We start from the raw sequence: 22,499 nt of genomic DNA, 5'->3' as shown, positions 1-22,499 counted from the left end.
AATGGTTTTTCCAACAATGTCAAAAATTAAATTACCTATATTATGTAGTACATAATAATATATTAAAAAAAAACAAAAATTTAATGTTTCCTTTTTTTAAATGCGTGGTTTAATCAGTTATGAATACATATTTTAGAATGGTCTATGGATGCTTTCTTGAAGGCATTTGATAATTAATTGAAGTTTTATACGGACGTGTATTATATATTATGTTACACCGAATGTGCGAAATTGACTATTAATATTACTATATGTAATATTCAAGCCAGTTGGCTTATTCATGAATTAGGTAAATTTTCTGCTGAGTACATGAATTCGCCAGGGTATGGAATTCTTGAACTGTCAACATGACAGAAGAAAAACTAAATTTAATACGGATGGTTTTATTAGTTATAATTGGACATAATATAATATTATTATTATTAGGTTAGGTTGGGTTAGGTTTTGTAATTCTGGATTAAATTATTCAACTGAATGTCCATTTTGAGATTAGCTATCAAGTGTCAACAAACTATCACAAACATTCAATCGACCATTGCACGTTTGATACCCAAGCACGAATCAAATCGCGAAAATACTTTTCAATAAAATTCTTCCGTTATCATATTATAGTTCTAGATTTTTTTTGCGCATAGTAAATGGATATGAACGTCATTGTAGTTATTGATTGTTATATTTTTATATTATAATCAATGACATTTGACACATTTGTTTAGTTTGATTAGTTGCAAAAAACACCACCGGAGCGCGATGATCTATTTTCACCATAGATAATATATGTAAATTTTGACCAATGCATGAGCATTTGATACATTTAGTTTAGTTGCAAAAAATACCACCGTAGCGCTACTATCTAATTTGTCCAATACATGAACTGGGCAGAAAAATTACTGCCGAATTCACGCACTCTTCAGATATTTTGTCTAATTCATGAATAAGGCAACGGGCTTGCATTTTTCATGATTTAGGCAAAATTTTGCCCATTTCATGTAATATTCAATTTCGCACATTCGACGTAACATATACATAAAATAATTCAAAGCATTATATCAATATAATAAATACTCCATGATCACCCATATTTTAATCAAATGTAGAAAAGTCCCTATGGTAACAAAATAGTTGTCGATTTATTATCATTATTAAAGGAATTATTTTAAGTTATAATAAATAAATTGAAAAAAATCAGTTTGTTTTAAATATTCTATTATCAGCTAAACTTAACACTACTTTACAATTTACAGGTATACATAATAATACTCAATTATTAAGATGCTAATCAGTGGTGGTAATGTGATGGAGCATTGTATTGAACAGGTGCGGCGTATTTTGCGACAGGAGCAACATGATTTGCAATAGGTTCTCGATGAACGACGGCATTAAATCCATGGTGAGGGTCTGCTGTATATTCAACAGTTCGCTTGTAGCCATCAGCGTCGATCAATGAGTAGGATCCTTGTACAACATCTCCGTGTCTGGATTCATGCTGACTCTTTGAGTCTCCGGTATGGGAGTCTTGGATATCGTAGGCGTATTGATATTGAGGGTTAGGGTCATAGTCAGCATCTTCATAACCATGGTGAGAGGAACCGTATCCGTGCTGAGCCAGGACGCCAGCGCTGGTGACTGATACGACAGCGGCAAAAAATAGGAACTGAAATTTATGGATATACCTATGAACATTTATATTAAATATTAGGTAGTAATCACCTGTGTATAATTTTAGTTATATTGATGTTATAATTTTAACGTATGAACGCATTGTGTGATAGTAAGTAGGTATCCATTTGTGTTAACGTACTATTATTAATATAAACGAAACATACTAATAGAGACACCTTTTGACATAATACAGTTTAAACTCTCAAAAAACTATTAGAATACGACTATTATATTGTTTTCACAATCACACATTATGTAGGTAGATTGTAGATTATAATATATCGTTTAATATACTATTACATTGATTTAAAATGGCTTTCACAATCCGTAATGAATGACCGGTGCTTTACGGATTTAATTTCCGTATCTGCAATTCATAAATATTGTTTTTTCAATGTGTTAATCGTTAACAATGATTTCTCGTAAAAATCTATTAAAAGACATTATTAAGAGAACTGAGACGGTCAATAATAGATTTAAAATTAACAGCCGATTAAAAAAAACAATGCTTAAATAGTACCTACTTACCTAATCGAACAAAATACTTAATAATTCACTTCAAAAATATTGTTTAACTTTTACGGAAATTGTTTTGAATAATCTCACTCTATAATAAACGAACAAAAATATCCGGCTTTCCTCGAGTAATTCATCGTTATTAATATTTGACCGACCGAAATTTATTTGTTTCTTTTGAGATATTGCCAATTGAAAGCGTACTTTGAGATATCAAAAAATTAAATGGTTAAAGTCAATTATCTCGAAAACTAAATTAAATATGCACACATTTTTAGTACTTATATCTGAAAATCGACCACAAGGAATCTATTGGAAAGGTTGAGAGTATCAATATCAAAGGTTTTTTTGAAGAAGGTAGTATTAATTGATATCACATGTTTGTACTATACCAATTTATTGATATTAGCTATGTAAGTTTCATCAATATTAATCTAGTATTTTTTTTAAACTATAGTGTATTAAAATGGAAACTGACATTATCACTTTCACTCTGCCATTAAAAGGGCCATAATATTCTCGATTGAGTTAAAGGACCAGATACCTAACACGCGATACAGAAAAAATTCAATATTACATATTATTTAGTGTTAAAGTTATTGTTGGATAATGATATATATTAATCCCACTTACCTTAAATGCCATATTGTATAATACCAGCTAAGAGTATGGAGTTGAATGATTATTCGATAATCGGGAAAGCTTTTATATATTCACTATCTCTTCATATAACTTTCTTGCCCTCCCAATTTAATCACAATTATTTAATATAGGGGCCGACAAAACGTGAAACGCTTTTTTTGTTATAATCTGCCAAATTTTGTCCACATTAGTCGAATGCAATTTTTCCTAGCCAAGAATAGTAATTATATATCAGTATGCATCATTGTAAATTGAGAGTATTGAGATATTCTTAGTAAAAAAACAACAGAACAGAGTAATACGATATAAACGTGAAAGCCAATCACTATGTATGAAGGCTTTGAAGCCAGATATGGTTTATTACTTTATTATGATCAGATAATAAAACCTAAGATACGCAAAGCGCGCCGCGTTTCCTCAAATATTTTATAAATAAACTAAAAAAATCATATTATCATGCAGACGTAACTATTGAAAATAACATATCCATTATTTAATACGTGTTTAAATTTACGTCATATTTCTGCATAGTTAAAAATTAAACCTTCTTACAGCCTCATCCATAAGGCAACCCACATCTCGTTATTTTTGTGTCCTTGAAAATAACTTATGGCTTTATGTGTGTAGCAACTACCTGTATGGTCAGCAACTCTTTTATTACCAATAACGCATTTCAATAAAAGCTTATTTTTCTATCCGGACCGAACAAACAGATTGACAAGCTTATTCGAAAAACCATTACCGTAGTACCGAAATAAATTAATAATCACCATGACATTACAACACAGTAAGTTGTACAACACATTAAGTATTGTACATTGATCACTCTGTTTCAGCGTTAAATATAATTGAAAGTATATTTAATTAATTTTATCAAATAAAAATGATTTTCATACACTTTGGTCAATCTACTCATATCTTTGAAAAAAAATGGAAAATTTCATCTGACGACACTAGTCAAGCTGCGTCTCTCATTGGCAGGAAGTTAGCTCCGTGAAACATATTGTCCTGCGTTTGACTGCAAATATTTATAATAATAAAATTACATAAACATGATTTAAAAACTCTATTTTGCACTCGAAAACCAAAACATTGAAATACATAATATATATCCCAACATAAATATAGCGTCAAAAACCGCGATTGGTTTGGGGTTTAATATGTATTGCATTATTTCAAATAGTAAATCACATTGTACATACTTTGAGTACTTCTCATTTAGAATAATTGTCCTCCATACTCGTACGAAACAAGATTACGTATCGTTCGAACTACAAGAATGGTGATTATGATAAAAACTTTTTTTTTCTCATTTTTAAGTTCTGGTTAATCTGTTGCCCAGTTATTAATATAGCTCTGCTAAATCAAGTCAGTTGTAAATTAAATTTCTATGAGAATCACGGAGACACTTTCACTCAACGTCTATTTAAAAGTCAGGAGTTACAAAAAAGAAGTCAAGGACTAGAAAATCATACATTTACACCCAATAAGGGAACCGTAACCTAACATAGGAAATAAGTCTTAAAGTATAACTAAATAACTAATTACTACTACTGTTATTTATTACTTTGTAAATATAATTTCTGCAGCTTTCCGGTATAATATTCGTATAGTGTGGACAAAACGACTTCCTTGACAAGTAGTCGTGTTGTCGAAATGAACTGGATATTTTGAGCGGAATCTATTCTTACAAATTGATTTAGTTTAAAGATACCACTATATTATCTCATCTGATATTATGCTACATTCTATCTCCTGTCTGCCTGTTTTCGTAATCAGATTACCTACCATGAATTTAATATTTATTATAACTAAACCAGTTACGTATTGTCTCTAATTGGCATTGATAGGTGATCAATCCCACAACGCAATATGCTGTATGAACATGACAATTGGTAAAAAAGTTTTCTACTAATGAGTTTGCATTTATTAAAGTAAATTGATATACATAATTAAAAATTAATAATGAGATTTCCTGTACAATAAACTGGTACACGATTTTCAAATGTGGTGCTGGAAGACGATGCTTCAAATTGCATGGATGACCTAGTCACTAGTGCGTTAACGCCTCTTGAAAGACATAAATTATCAAAATAGATATACACAGGTTTTTTGACTATATTGCTAAGCAACAGGAATATAGGGAAGTTGTTAGAAACCGATAAAGTAGAATGACGAAAAGAAAGTGAAAGACTTCCAACTATCTGTACTGGTCAAGCGCCGTCAAGCGTGACGGAACTCTTCGGAGTTGGATAGATCTGGAACAGAGTCAGTGGAAGACGCAACCCTTAGAAGTTTGGAAAAACTATTTGAAAGAAGATACATACTAATTATATTCTACAGTTTTTTTCTTCCATAATGTAGGAGTGTAAAATATGTTTATATTTCCGAGCTTATAAAAACATTTGTATGGGAATAGGCTGGCGTAGATGTTTTTGAAGTTATAGGCATGTTTCAGACGGGACACTGGTGTCGCGCCCGTATATAATAAGGAGGCCTTTGTATTCGAATAAAAGGGCCTTTGTATTATAATTATGAACGCCTCGAGCTAATGAGTCAAGTCTAATGAGTCGGCGTGTCCGGTACACTTTTCCGTCGGCCGCTACATTCTCAAGCCGCCGATACACATGTTTTTATGACCGCAGCCAGTTTTATGTTCTAATTTATATCGCGAAATTATGAGTTGACTCATAAGCTCTAGGCGTTCATAAACATAATACAAAGGCCCCTTTAGAATACAAAGGCCTCCTTATTATATACGAGTGCGACACCGGTGTCCCGTCTGAAACGGGGGATACTTCTTTAGGCGCGTTTGGGAAATCGGATCAGAGTGTATTTTTGGCGTGTGACATGGAACACATAATTTATTTTTTCACAGAAAAAAACGTACTCGATTGGATTCGAACCACCGGTTGTTCGGTTATGAGCCGAACGCCCCAACTACTTTTACGCCACAGTATGATACTACAATCGTGACGATTATACAGTATAATATTATTGTTTATAATTGTTCCATTGCCTAGGCAGCGAATTTATTATACAGTATAATATTATAGTTAAGAATTGTTCCGTTGCCTAGGCAGCAAATTTACCATTGTCGGCCTTTTGGAATTCCTTACGTAAACAAACTATTAAACGTCTGAGTGACATTTGGTACTTTAAAAATAATAACAACGAGAAACCATTACATAATTTAGTATTATAAGTTAAAGTGAATAGAAGTAAACCAACGGCGCTTCAATAAGCGGCCCGTTTTCTTACTTGTGTACTTTTACAAAATAATTAAGAGCTAGTCGAAGAATCTAGGTTATCACAAGTTTTTTTTTTGTTTTGTTACGCCAAAGAAGTATAACTTCTAACGCGCGTACATGAGTACACACACCGATTTTTTCCATAATTACCGTCCGATGTGATTAGTTTTCCCTTTTACATATATATTTTACGAAATATTACATTGAATTTTAATTACGAAGTGATAATAATATTCTTTTTGCTAAATATATAAGTAAAAATAAGATCAATAGCACTGTTACCAGCTTCAAATATGAAAGTTTATTTTACGTCGCTTGCAATAAATATTGATATAGTAAGACATAAATGATGGCACGGGTATAGAGAGAGTTCTCTAAATTTATAATAGCTGTTTAAAAGTGATCATTATAATAATGTTAACTATTAATTTTTGGCATGGATACATTACATTGTTTTAAGTAATTAAAATAATTTTAATCAATAACAATATATTACGGAATATGTTCGTAAATAATTATTATCGATACCAGTTCCAAATATTATAGTTGATCATACGCGCATATTAAAAGTCATGAAAAAGTATGCATTTAAAAAAACATTGAAAACATAAAAGAGGTTTTATTATAACGAACATTATATTATATCACGAAAGTTGACTGACTTGTCAAAGAAGTGTATTATACAATAGTAATGTTACTAAGCAATAAGTAGGTGTGCTTTCACGGCCAATGTCACGTGAAAGGAAAATTAGCGTAGACGCAAACCACGTAACATTAAAATCTCAGTGTTGAGCACTGTTTGATTCGTTCATATGTACATAGATGCCTGTACCAACCAGTGAAATAAAATGTAAAAAAATACAATCATAATTTTATTAATTTCATATAGATGGGATAAAACTATGGCTATTTATATTTGTAAAAGTGATATGGTTTATAATAAAAATATTATACGTAGTATTATATTGATATATTATATAAACATATAGTATTATGGCATTACAGTTATTGGCTAATGAAACCTACAATAGTTTAACGATGTTGTGGAATTTAAAAGGGAACCAGCGGTGTCTGTAATGGCAGAATACCCAGCTCTAAATTCGTGGGTCATGGATTTGAACTCTGCGTCAGGTTAAGTCGCATAGGTAATATTTTTATGCAATAATGGATGCAGAATATTGAACTAAGGTATAGGCTGTTAACAATGTATCTCAAAAAATATTGGACTCTTAAATATATTTAAAAGGCTGATAAATAATCATTTAAACGAGATGTTTGTTCGTATATTTTGTTTACACATAATGTAACACTCACTAGAAATGTGTAAAATAGCACACATCCATGAACAACTATTTAAACGCTATATATATATGCAGAACGGCAGAGAAATTAAAAATAATAAAATCACAAATAAGTGCTGTCGAAAAGTCTTTAAAATTTGATCGTTATTATTATACAAGCGAAAGTATCACCACCCGTATAGTATGAAACCATCTAAATGCGATGGGTGTGTTTATACAAGCAGGAGATTTCATCATTTTGAAACCACATGTCACACTAGTGAAAGACCATTTAAATGTGTGTGTTTAAATGAATCGAAGTTGAAATGGAAAGACATATATTTGTATGATTTGCTCTATTGGTGCTTAGAATCTCTTTTTGTGAATTAGTGTGTTTAAAATTTCACCACTAAAAAAAAAGAAAAATGAGGGTTTTGACGCCCTAAAATAAAAGACTATCGTCTGTAACAATGCTTTCCACTTTTTTGCATTATAGTACATATTATTTTTTTATGCTGGGTCGATACTTGAAAGAGCTACTTGTAATTGAATTATAAAAATATTAATGATACCATTTTTGAGATTTTAGTAGTAAGTTTTTTTTTCTACAGTCAATCAAAATGCAGATGACCGACTATCTTTGAATTGAAATTTAATTGCTCAATCAATCTTCTAGTTTTTCTTTTTCTATCATAGAAAGGATATAGTTTGGTATAGTATTTAGAGATACTGGTATAAAAGGATTTCGAAGTCAATCAAATGCTTAAGTGTCAATTTTACCAAAAACTTAAATCTCCATCCATCCATCCATATGCACTAAAACTAATAATTTCTTGTTAGGGTCTTCACATCAGTTGGGAACCTCTAGTATACAATAGCGGAAGTATGACCACCATAACAGTAGGTTAATACATCTGAAGAATATTTTATATTTCGATTTTTGAAGTTATACTTCTTTTGGCGCGTTTGGGAAATCAGATCAGAGTGTATTTTTGGCGTGTGACATGTAACACATAATTTATTTTTTCACACGAAAAAAAACGCACTCGATTGGATTCGAACCACCGATTGTTCGGTTATCAACCGAACGCACTACCTTTACGCGACAGTATGATACTGCAATCGTGACGATTATACAGTATAATATTATTGTTTAGAATTGTTCCGTTGCCTAGGCAGCGAATTTATTATTGTCGGCGATTTGCAATTCTTTACGTAAACAAAGATTGAACATCAGAGTGTAGGTTGGTACTTCAAAAATAAAAACAACGAGAAACCATTATATAATTTAATAATATGTATAAGTTAAAGTAAATAGAAATAAACCAACGGCATTCCAATAAGCGGTCCTTTTTCTTGAGTGTGTAATTTAACAAAATAATAAAATTAAGAGCTAGTCAAAGAATCTAGTTTATTACAAGTTTTGTTTTTGTTTTGTTACGCCAAAAAAGTATAACTTCTTACGCGCGTACATAAGTACACACACCGATTATTTTTATTCTTATCTTTTAGTAGAGCTAAGCACCCCTTTGTGTAGAGCAAAGTTTCTGTAAGCTATGGAGTAATAACATAACATAATGCATGGGCATGCTAACATGGTGTACCTAGTTTAAAAGTTGAGATCTTATCTTATCTTTTCAAACATATTATTATGCGTGGTATAAAAGAGAACTCTGCTATTATTGTTAGTGTGTATCTATATGTCCCAGATAACTATTTATGTAATCAAGATCACCAGTTGTCTGTCCTCCTAAGCAGCAAAACGCAAGACTAACCTGCTAATAGTGATGCCAATTAGACTTTATATGGGCGATGTTTTATAAATTCATAAAATCTCTTCCATTTATATCGTATAGTTAACCATATCATTTTATACTAATGAAATTCAATGTTATAATATGGACTATGTTCTTTCATCAGGCTTGTTTCATTGTGTTATCTAGGTACTTCTTTTTCCTTATGTTTAATGTTATGTCATGATTTGAATTTGTATTGTTAAGCCATAGGTAAATGTATTTAAATAATTCAAATATCATTTTTTTTTTTTAATTTTTAGATCTATTTATAGTCTGCAGCTACCTAACATTAACTATAATCACAAGAAAATTAAGATTTCAAAACCTCTGATAACGACAAAAATCATAGATCATTAGGCCAAATTTGATTTCGAATTTGGAATCTTCCATACGATTTTGGCTTAGGATCGTACACTAAGTATATTAATTATTGTAGCTTATTCAGATATATGTATATAGCTATAGACACTCGACAGATGTACATATTTAAATTTTTGACGTAGGTACCTATCTATAAAAAAATGGCTTGCTAAATTGTATAAAGGAAATAGTTACATGATTTTATAATATGTAAGTACCATACTACATAATATATTATGTATTTAACATAGGTGTGAAAGGAGGTTAATGGTATATAGTGGGTATATATCGATAAAAAACGAGTTATTATAATATTATAATCTAAAATTTATTAATAAATAAGTAACTGAGACAACATCACATTCAGGCGAGAAATGATAAAGGTACAAGGTATATTACGTGGTGAAAACAATAACTTGATTATAGAACAGTGATTAAGAAAAGAAATAACAAACAAAATAGAAATAATAACAGAAAAGAAAAATAGACGACGACATAAGACAAGCACGTACACAATATTATCATTTGCTCACTTATGCATTATATGTACACGAAGAAAAGAAGAATGAATACGTTTAAGAATAAAGATGAAAAAAAGAAAAATATATCACAAATTTATAATCAAGTCAGAGTTAATTCACTACATAATCTTAATAAGGTACGAAGTTTTTGGGATTTTTTTAATACTTATGAGAGGGGGCTGCATACTTCTGTTGGACAACATATTTGGGAGCCTCATGATGATATTGTGGGGCCTGATGAACATGGTATTGTGGAACGTGGTGGCTTGCTGCGGCTTGATATTGAGGGGCATGGTGCTGGGGAGCGTGGTGTTGGGGAGCTTGGTGCTTGGGCGCTGGGGGAGCTGGAGCATGACCAGTTGGCTCACGGTGGACGACAGCATTGAAGCCGCTCTTTCCTTCGACGGTATATTCAACGGTACGCTTGTAACCATCAGCATCGATCAGGGTGTAGAATCCCTTAGTGACGTCTCCGTCGCGGGTTTCGTGCTGGCTATGGTAGTCGCCGGTGTGATCATCCTTGACTTCGTAGGCGTACTCATACTTGGGATGGTCGTGGTACTCTTCCTCGTGGTGGCCATGATGGCCTGATGCTTGCTGATGGTGGGCGGGTTGGGCATGCTGTTGCTGTTGCTGGTGTTGGTGTTGTTGTTGGTGCTGGTGGTGGTACTGGGCGTGTGCCACTACTGCCAAGGCGGCCAAGAGGAATAACTGTTTGGTAATAGATGATGTTGTATTAGGGAAATATGGTACAGCATCATAAAATACATATTTGTCAAGGATGTTGAAGAAAACGCGTCTACTATGTGGATGTTTTGTTTTTGAAAGTGAAACTGAAGAAAATTTAATAATTTTCACAGTAAACGACCGTTACCACGATAGCGCCAGTTTTCAGTAAATCAGTTCAAATGATACACTATACATTGTCTACGTACATATTAGCCAAAATTATTAATAAATCTCCACCACCGATGGTACTGAAAGTATTAGAGTGAAGACGCACTGTACCTATTTATTTTTCTTACTTAAAATGCCTCTCGCAGTCCGTAACGAGCTGACCTTACATCCGGGGGCTCCGGGCTCAATACCCGGTGAAGTCGCAATATATTTATGTGATTTTCTCAAACCCTGAGTGTCTGTGATTGTTTTATTTTGATTTTCCTATTAATTACTCTACTATTTCATTACACTACTATAATTAGGCCTCATGGTCTGTTGCAGTATTAAAAAAGAATATATTATTATACGCATATATTATATACAATCCTAGAAGAATCGTATGTAAAACCACAATTGAGTAAGTATGTAACCACATAAGTATGCCAATAATCTTGTAATACAAAGCTAACTATTGTTAATAGCCTTAGGTATGGTCCCATTTTAAAATCTCTGGTCCCTGTTAAGAATAAAATTCATGAATATAAATAAATATACGTTTTCATAGCGCGATACAAATTAGTAACACTATACGATATACAATATATTTGTATGCTGCAATGTTTGGACACGTGCTGATACGTCAGCAGAAAAGGACTAGTGTTATAAATAAAGTATATTTAAGATTGCAATATGCACCATTATTTCAATATAGATAGAGTTATTATTGTTAAATTATTTGCATTTATCTGTTCATAAAGTAATGAAGCTTTTATGCCTGACGTCTGTGAACAGGATTGTTTAGAAGGGTCATTTTATATCAAGATACTGTGTTTAACTAATATGGTAATGATTAATAGAAAATCGTCACATAAACGGATGAAAATGATAACGACGTTTTTGAAAAAAAAAAATATATATATATTGTATTAAACCTAATATTATGTAAACGCTGTATACATCAGTGGCGAAGGGTGACTGTTGGAAAGAGGTAGGCTGTAGAGATCTGATAAAAATAACTCACTTGTCAGGAAAAGAACACACTTACGAGAAATAAGAAGATAATACGATATTAGTACTAATGAAACTTTCAAAAACTCACTGACGACATAAAGTTAAGCGATCAGTTTAAATTACGTATTTTTTTTTAAACATTTATACACATCAAAAATCATTAGATAAAAGTTCTTTTTATTTTTAAAAACAGTTTATATTATTTATTAATATTCTATTAAACACCATAGATTTTTTTTCGGTTTTAGGCTCTGCGATTGGAGTTTACCTTAGTTCATACAATTCGATAGACTGGGCGGGGATATGTGACGTAAAGTCCATATGAAAAAAATTGAGAATTATTTGAAACATAATCCGACCTTTGTGGTGCGCTTTGGTATATTTTTTAAAACCTTTTCGGATTGTTTTGTAATTATATGTGTAATACATTCCTACACATACGGCATCTCTCGTTGGCAAAATAAATTATTTTGTAGAATATATTATAATCAAGTGATATAAATAAGTCAATATTCAATTAAAAAATATTTTTCTTAAGAAGGTAGGCTTCAAATAATCGCCTAGTATGGAGTCTTCGCCACTGGTATAAATTCAGAATTATAACCCTAACTAATACAAGAAGAACATGAAAACTGTATGTATTGTATACTTATATTCGATTAATTAGTTCATAAATATGATGTTTAAAGGTACACAACAAATATTCTAATAATATACCAGTTATCCGGTACTACTTTCTATGTGAGAAAATGTCACGCGGTGAGAAACTTTTTATTTGCAGTGAAAAATAAAATTAGTGTTAGCAATGGAAATTTAAAATTTTGTTTATTATCATAAGTGAAATATTATAAGGTATACTATAAAAAACTAGTTTATAAATAATTTAATAAAATGTAGTCTGACCACGCTACGCTAATGCATATCCCGAATAATAGTAAATGCAACATTCATTCGTTTAAAAAACCTTATATAAAATGTGTATAAAATAATATATCGTAAATATTAATTTTAAATTTGGAATTCGTCGTGATACAGCATGTTATACAACTCTTATGATTATAATCTATATATCTACATATTATATCTACACATAATTGTGTTTGGTTAAATTCTAACTACAATATTAAACAGAAACAGTCCATAATAATATATTAGTTTATATAACTATTGAACATTATATTTTCTTATTTATCATATTCTTTATTTCTATTCACTATTGAAAAATAATTATTTCTTTGCCTTTTTACGTTCTTTTTTTTATAACTCAATCAAACTTTTGTATGAACCGTATCATTTATAATGTATTATTAAGCATACAATGAATCACAAAAGGTAAATTGCTAAATAGCTCATACGCGTATGTTACGCAAATTTGCATATCGGAGAAAGCTTGGTTTATTTTTACGAACCTTATTTTATTACGTATCAACCTTCAATCGCAAATTATTTATCAAACATGCTACCAACTCATATTATAATGTTAAGTTAGCACTGTTGCATTAGGAAATAAGCCTTATCTTATGATAGCGTATTTATGATGTCAGTGAGTTAATGGGTCACAATACTTTACAATTTATTTTACTAAGGTAAACCTAATTTTAATCATGTATTGAGTCGATAAGAAAAATATTAATATATAAATATCCACAACATGATTTTGTTTGTCAAGTACTTACATGACATAAAACTATATAATTATAAAACTGATAAATATATTCGACGTGTTTAGGAAAAAGCGCGTAACCCTCACAGAACAAATTTTACAGGAGGGGCAAAATTTTTTTTTGAATGATTTTAGTTTAATATTATTTAAAAAATTGGGTGCATGATGATTGATGATTTAGTGTAATATATTTTCGATCTAATAATAATTAAAGAAGTTATTAAAAAAAATCATTAAAATTGAGGGTAAATGCTTTTTTCCTTAAATTAAAACTTAATTAATCTCAATTAAAACCTGAATTTAGATAATAATTCGGCGTTTGCGGCTTACTTCCTTTTTATAGAACGTGTATTTAGTTGTATACATTGTTTATGTCTAATAAAATCACTTTTCGAAACATCGAGGGTTACGCCCTTTTTCCTAAACAAATTCGAATTATTTACGATGATTTAGGCTCAATATAATTTGTCATCATATAAAAAAAGTCTTCCAAAATTAATCATAGTTGAACAAAAAGTGAAAAAATTAAGAGAAAAGGTGGTAATCATGGTAACGGTGTGACAACTAAAGAACTATCGTCTAATAAACGAATGTAGAATTTAATAACAAGTAACTATTTAATATATCGTTTTCCGAACAGAAATCCTTGCTCAGTGATTCAATTCGTATCTGTATAATTAGTAATTATTATACCAGACTAAGTTAAACTATAAATCTATATAAGGATAAAGCCACCGTAAATACGTCATCGTCACATGTGAGTACTGTTTCTTTGCTCACACTATCAGTGTCAATTAAATATAATATATGGTGACATTTATATTTTGAATTTTTCAAAAATTACATTTATCTGAGGGATTGATTGATGATGATTTTAGATCTATTGTAGCACAACCAAAAACGTTAGGTTAGGTTGGGTTCGTGAAAACATTGTATGGCGCCTTCGTGATTGAAGCGTCAGACTATCAATTGAATGCATTGTCACCGCATTATCAAATGTGTACTAAATTTAAAGTCTTTTGTTGGAAATCGCTGCAATTGAACATATAATATAGTCCATATGAAGTTAATAAAATATGTAATATTAGTAAGAGAAGAATGTCTATTTAATGATAAAATTGACCGAGGGCGTTTGATAAAATATAAATTTATGTTTAAATGTTTTCATGTACTTTTTTTTTGTTTTTAATGATTTTACATATTAAAATGTGATTTATAATGATTTTAAGGTAACGTGTTTGGAGAATGTGTAGAATTATATAATTTTCCTAAATAATTAAAATTAATCATGTTATAAAAGTTTATATGGAATCCTATTATAAATGACTAAAGTGCATAGTATATATCTATAATAAGGATTACAATTATGTGTATTTTGAGTAATTTCTTTTCGAAAATACAGATTTTATTCTTATAACGCTTGAGATAATTACGGTTTTTTGGTATATTTGGGTTATCATTGTTTGTTATTATTTTTCCATCTTTCTTCAATGACAAAACCCATGCTAAATAAGCTCTACCGAGAAAGGGAGAATGAATAACATACAGCGACAACTAGAGATTAAAATCTCGGATAGGGTTTGTAGTCCCGGTATTTCGGAATCTCTAAATCGATAAAAATATAAAAATTGAATGTTTTAATTAATATTCTTTTATATTTGTTTGTTAAAAACAGCATATAAACGTTAAAACGTAAATAGTTCATATCAATTGCTTAATCTGCAAACCAGCTAACTGCACTTTTGACCAAAAATGAGATTTTGATAGCATTTTGTTATAAAACATATTTTTTATAGAGTTTTTTAAAAGAGCCAACTGCAGGTGCCACATTTCCAATATCATAAATGGAACAACTCCGTTATTTATATAAATTTTCTTTATATATAAAAGGGAAGCTAAAATACTGTATTAATTTTATAGTGCAGCTTATTTGTTAAAAAATTGGAATTGTTAAATTTCGCGTTTTTTCTCCTTCCTGAACAATTCGCCGAAGTGGAGTTAGCCGGTTTGCAAATTAAGCAGTCGATATGCATTTTTTTCGATACCTTATTTCCGGAAAATGTGATGATCAATAAATTCATCGTTTCTTTTAAAGTCACGAAACCAAATATTGTATTTTAAACAATATTATTTATTAAAATAACTGAGGTATGGAAAGGTGGAAGTAAATATTCATCATAAATAATATAGTGATAAATCATTGTTTATATTTATTTTTATACAGATTTAATGATAAACTAGTAATTCTCTTTATTATACTTCTTTAGTTCACACAAATGTGTAATTTGGAATAAAGTCATATAAAACTATATCCCAAAATCCTAAATTTCCACCATTTTCAATACTAAAATTTCATGATTATCAAATTAAGCAGGATACTGGGAAAGACAGTCACAATGACAACCCAAATGCCAAAAAATAGATGTCTTTATATCTTAAATGTATATGTTCACAATCAAAACCACTTTTGAATATATCAAGTTTATAGTTAGTGAACAAACTGTTAATATACCTTATTGTACACCATTTTGCTGAATGTATGTTGTTGTCAGTTGATACAAAACTGTTGACTGATACACTTTCAGCGGCAGTCTGGTAATATATACCAATCCACAAAATAAGTGTCGCAATGTTCTGATTAACCATATCGGGGCCCAAAATAATACAACACCCCCTCGGGGGCTGATTTTTGCTTTATTACGCGATGTTTTTACAATTATTATTACTAACAGCTGTGTATGACTTTTTAATAAGATATTTTTTTCACATTTTTTGCGTCGTTCATTATTCACTGGCTACGTAATGCGAGGTGTTTAAAAGTGCTATTAAAATCTTTTCCTGCTCGGTGCCTAACCACAATTTGGTCTTAATATTAGGTTTGAATTATTGAGATCAAACTATGTTTGCGACCGATGTATTTATATTAATAGATTATATTTTTAATACCTAATTTCAATATATCCGTTGTAGAAATTGAAGTAATTGATTAATAAACCGAAGCGTAATATTTATTAAAAAAAAGAAAAGGTACAGTTCGGTTATGAGGAATACAGCGGAAAACACATTTTGAAAATACCCGATATACTGGATAATTTGTTAGTTTGGGTTAGTTTAGGTTAGGTTAGGTTAGGTTAATTTAACAAATAATCCAATATATCGGCTATTTTGCTATGTTTGCCGCTGTATTCCTCATAACCGAACTGTACCCAAGAAAATGACTATCATATCAATGACTAAAAAATAATATTCATGTTTTTTGAAAGATGTAAATTTTAGAAATGAATATACAACCTATGTAGGGGCTAGGCCTCCTCCTGAAACTTTTCCTCTAACTCCACTCATTTTAATATAATTTTTGCTGACAATTTTCAAACCTCCCGAGGCGCGGTCCAAAAACCACGTGTATTGGCTATTTGGCTCTTTTTTGCAGCCAAAGGATGTCTGAAAACCCCGCCTTACTAGTAACTTCTCCGGCATTCTATGTAGGTACGTTAATGGCAGCCTTCGTAGTCCTGTGCGTAAGGCGCCGATTGAAGGCGGTAATTTCTCGGCGACGTCACAATACTTATATATATGTGATTTTTTCTTTTCTATTACTAAATACACTACTGTTTTACTACACTATTATCATTTGGCCTCATGGCTGGTTGTAGTGTTAAAAAGACTATAATATATTAAGTGAAGATTTGACGTTTACTTAAAACTCATTCACTGCTGACTAGATAATGATTTTTTAATTATCAACTTTAAAATGCACGTTAATTACATCGATCGGCCGCCTGGTCATTACGCGCCAGGTGCGTCTTCAGCGTCCAAAGTATTAATCTTAATACTTCATGATCAATAATTATAGTAATTTTCTTTATAGTTTGTCACTCATAGAAACGAATGTTCTATCTCTGGTTGATGATGAGCGCATATAGCAATAATAAAATTCTGATGCTTTCAAATAAAATGTAGAAGCTAATAATTGTTTGTCCATAAAATAGGGAAAGTGACCATGATATTCATGTTCACGAAGTGACTAGCTAGGCTGTGGGGACTATAATAGACAAACCTTCTTTATATGACATATTTTTCATTAATTTTTAAAAATCAATTGTGTATATTTATTTTGAATTAAAACAATAATACGTAATTTTTATTGGTTTTATTGGTGTTAGTGGGTTATTAGTGGAGAGACTACTATGATTTATTTTACATACTAATTGCATATCAAAATTGTTAAATAATGGCAGGAATCAGATAGGTATCATCTTCTTTTATCAATATAATGTAAAATCAAAACACACCTGAAAACTGTGGGAATATTGGGATCTAGCACATTCCAAATTATCTAGGAAAACTGTTTTGAACTGAATTTCAGCAGGGTCATTCTGAAAAAAGTTCGCGTATGAATTCTACGCGGAGAGCTCCATATTATGAAAATAAAATATTTTGTCATTGACTTCGTTTCATTTACGGAGATAGAAGAGCGAGGATAGGTGGAAATACATACATACATTATATCAATAGAATAAAAAAATTAGGATCCTAGATCCTTTGTTTTTTTTACATTGAACTGAATCTTAGTAGTAATTGTAAATAGTATATTACAGCTATTTTTAATAAGTAGAAATGGCAAAATTTTAAATTCAATCAAAATTCAAATGAAGTTACGACTACCTATTAATAATTTAAAAAATATATTTTTTTTTAAAAGAATCCTACCACAACATAAAGATTTATTGTATAAAAGTTTGAGAGGCTTATTTGATATAAATTTCAGTTAAATAATTATAGATTAATCTACATGAAATCGGTCGCAGTGAAATTGGGTTCATGGGTAGCGCTCACAAACAGCGGTGGTCGAATAACAATGGCAGGTCTCCAACGACTCCGGTTGACTCGCTGTCATTTTACATTTTGCAAATCCGATCATACCGGCTGCCAAGTGCAATTACTGACAAAATCGATTAACTTTTTACACGACATCGAAAATTAGTGGGCCCACTGGATTATTTTTTTCTTCGGTTAGTAGATACTTACCTTTTCAATAATTAACTTACTTAACTACTACACAATTAACAATTACGTTTAATTATTTTATTATATCGATGGTCTAATGTTAATAGCCTATATCTGACATATATGACGTAAACGACTTTTTGACGTACTTACTAAAAATAACAAAAATACTGCCCATCGACTACTAAATTCCCGTATCTGTAGTTATTTAAAAAAAAATGATACAGCCATTTTAGTAATTTTCCGTATCTGAACATTGCAGGAATAAATCTGTAATACCCCATATCTTGCCTCTAAGCTGTCAAGCGTGTTGCATGACGTGTGTTGAATTCAGCTTCAAAATGTCACTTTCGAATTATTTAAAAGGTAAAACAGTAAGTAACATAACAAAGTTGATGTTTATCTTATATATCACATTTTATTGGATGTTATCATTATATTAGGCGTTATCTTTGTTACGGGTTATTGGCATAATATATAGTTACAACATGTGTGTACTATATTAACAGTCAGATACCGGATATTAAATATTTAATTTTTTTAGCTTCCTACACAATTTGTAAAACGTTACTTACGGAATATTAACATTAGGCCATCGATGTTTGAATTTGGACTTATTAACATTTATAAAATATAAGGGCCAGATGATAACAATTACTTAACTACCGCATAACTTTAGTGAGTAGTGACATGCCTAAATAGTGGTAGATTTAAAAATTTCGAGTGACAGCTATCAAAATAATCAAGTACCCATCATTCGAGCAACTTTAAATTATTGCGTTTGAATTTTATTTAACTGTATACTATATACTTTGAAGCCTTTTTTCGGCCCTTGACCTTTGAGAATCGATGTCTCTACCGAATCTTAGTGGTACACTAGTACGACCGCGTTATAAACATTTGGGTTTGTGAGGGGACACGGCAGCCGTCGGTGATTGAGGTAATCACGAAGAGACGCTTCACATGTCTGGGATATGTGTTTCGAATACCGCTAGAGAGTGAGACATTTTGTACCCTTGTTGCACAACCTTAAGGATTATGTGGCCATGGTTGGACCTCCCACACCCTGCAGCGGTGCTGCAAAAGTGACTAACGCTCTGCAAGTCTGACATTGCGGGAGGCGCAAGAGTTGGCGATGGACCGAGTGAAATGGCGCGAACTTGTGCTTTCCCTATGCCCCCAATGCTGAGGCGAGACAGAGTGAAAGAAGAAGATGATGAATAATATATATTTTATTGGCATTGTTAGTTATGTAAATATTATAACGGTGACATGTTTACATCTGACACTAAACAGTACGTGTGGAATGTAATACTGCATCGATAATGCTAGAATGCTAGAAACACATTGCCATCACGTCACGTGAGCACAAGTGAACACAGTGTAAGCACGCGCCATGTGCAAAAAGTGTGCAATATTATTTTACTTGATATTTAACGTTTAACGTTTACGCCATACCACCAACCTCATTCGTAAACTCAATTTTTATTTTCTGAAAATTTACACATTTTCTAAACTCCAGACCATCGGACTTCCCAGTTCTTAGCTGGTCCCAGTGGTGTTGCCACCAAGCAATGTCAGCCCGGCCCAATAGAATTTAACAAATCCTTGTGTGAGGAATCGCAGGATGCTTATCATAGTGTCATTTCAAATGTCGGTTGACACGGAAGAGATATTCGAACCTGGGCAACCTTCATTTGTCTCGATTTGCTATTGAAATCTAAACCTAAAGAGTGGAAATGGATAGTAAGTAGTTTGGTGTCATACGGTGATAAAAATTTCTTTTCATCTAGGTTTGTCTGAAGTAATAACATAGGTAAGTCAAACTATGACTCCTGCATACTTCAGTGAACGCTTTTTAAAACTAGGTCTTGGGGAGTTCTTAATGGGATGTTCATGGCATAACTTTGAAGGGTGAATCTCGTTTGTTAGGCTATAGACGCCTTAAAACGTGTAGTAACGTAGCGGATGGTGAAGGAACAGCATGTGAGTTATGACACATAAGTAGATGATAAAATAATATGTCGCCGGCCGCCATGTGATTTGTGCACGGCCGCCTTCCATGACACTACAAACATGTCAGAACGAAAAGATTTCAATGCCACACTTCCTTGTCCCGGAACGAAGCTGCACGGGACTGATGTAGCAACCATGCACTTTCGTGCTTAAAGAAAGAGTTTAGAAAACAAAAATAAAACCTTGATTTGCTCTGCCGTCATTTATCTTTAGTAACATGTAGTGTCCTTTGTACCCGTGTACTGAAACTCTGCTAAAACAGAGGAGTTGAAAGTATAAACCTAAGGAGGGGTCGGAATTATTCCCTCCTACATATTACGACACAGTATACTTTTCAAATGCTTTAAAGTTGCATAAGTTTTGAAAAAACAAATGAAAATAGCGTTGCTGCCATTCACATTAAATATTATAATCTGCTATGGTTCCTTAAAGTATTGAGAAATATGTTGTAAATCATTGGAATGTTCCAATTGCCTAACTTTATTATTTTATTATAAATTGGGGAAATAAAACTTTTACATATGTATTTTCAGTACCCAAAAAAATAAAAGAAGATTAGGTATCAACTGAATAGAGTGATGCAATATTTATCTCTGATTTTACATGAGGCAATTTCCTAAAATATAATGCCAGCATAACAATTGTAATAATTACTAATAAGAATTTAGATAGTATATTTTCGTACATCATATAATATATATCATATAATATCAACCTAAATTCGATTAAAATTATATTTTTCAAGACGTTCACATTAAAAAAATTGTGTATTATATTTAAAAATAGCAATTACAAATAAAAATATAATATATTATTATGAATCAAATAAATTAAATTAGGGCATAGTTACATTTTAGACTAAATTTATTCAATCGAGATATATTTCTATATATTATTAACGTATTTATTAATAAAAATGACATAATAATTACAGTGTATATAATTTGTTGATTTAATTGAGTAATGGATCATTTGTTTCATATTATACTGTTTGTGTTGTATAGATAATCTGGAATAATAAAGCACATTATTTAATTAATGTTATAATATAATAATAGCAAAGTGAAATTAGAACTACTTATTTCGGTATAAAGTTCATTTTATTGTACGTACATGTAATCGTTTTGGCTCTCAGCGGGTGATTAGCTATTACATGTATGATTTTTTTTTCAATTTTCACTTATCATGCGAATAAATAATTATGTATTGTTTCTGGTCAGAAGTAGGTTGTGTTATATAACATACCTGCTAAAGAGACGGCCCGCGACCTGATGGCGGTTCGATTATAATCGTATTATAAATGCGGAATGCCATTACCGAAAACGTATCATTATGTTATTATTTGTTTTTATTACTTCGTGCATGTTTGTTTATCAATATATTTTTGCGAAATTATTCCAATATGATATTACGCGTATTAAACATCCAATACCTAAAGTGTATTTGTTACGTTAGGTACCCAGTATTTGATTAAAAAAATATATACATAGTTTTCCGACCGACCATGTCCGATCCTAATAGGATCATATGGACCTCCACAGAGTAGAGGTTTGTATTAACAGATTTTGTTTTTTACGAGAAATGGATGTCAGCCACTTGCTCAACCTAATAGGTCCATACCCTGACTCACACACAAATTGAAAAACAATATGTGTACTTGCCAGACCCAGGATTTGAACCTGAGACCCACGGCATGATAGTCCAACGCTTAAGCCACGCGGCCATGTTATGCATTATGTCTGAATAATATATTTAAAGGTGACCTCCCACTGTATCTTAGCGTTGTGGTAATGTTGAAAATTTGTCATTTTTTGAGCGACCAAGTCTTTCCACCGATCTCGGTCCTCTGGTTCTATAGTGAAGGCTGCCCCCACTAAGCTCCTTCACTTAGTTGC

At 31.5% G+C, this 22,499-nt stretch overlaps 2 protein-coding genes and 1 pseudogene across 3 annotated transcripts in view; all 3 read right to left on the bottom strand.

The window, feature by feature from the left end:
• Nucleotides 1–22,499, bottom strand: part of LOC147065636 (solute carrier family 22 member 13-like) — a 133,826-nt gene that overhangs the window by 45,479 nt on the left and 65,848 nt on the right. The window lies entirely within an intron of this gene.
• Nucleotides 1,280–2,823, bottom strand: LOC147065641 (larval cuticle protein A2B pseudogene; annotated as a pseudogene).
• LOC147065640 (uncharacterized) lies at nucleotides 10,188–16,108 on the bottom strand. The gene is made up of 2 exons (XM_085956926.1): nucleotides 16,094–16,108; nucleotides 10,188–10,739 (listed from the first exon to the last, which is right to left on the bottom strand). Exons 1-2 carry the CDS (start codon nucleotides 16,106–16,108, stop codon nucleotides 10,188–10,190), a joined length of 567 nt encoding a protein of 188 aa, XP_085813052.1.

Source organism: Rhyacophila brunnea, unplaced genomic scaffold (assembly GCF_057557595.1).
Source record: "Rhyacophila brunnea isolate RB1 unplaced genomic scaffold, BYU_Rbru_1.0 scaffold_6, whole genome shotgun sequence".
NCBI lineage: Eukaryota > Metazoa > Arthropoda > Insecta > Trichoptera > Rhyacophilidae > Rhyacophila > Rhyacophila brunnea.
The sequence above is the reverse complement of the archived record's forward strand: the minus strand, read 5'-3'. Positions and strand labels throughout refer to the sequence as shown.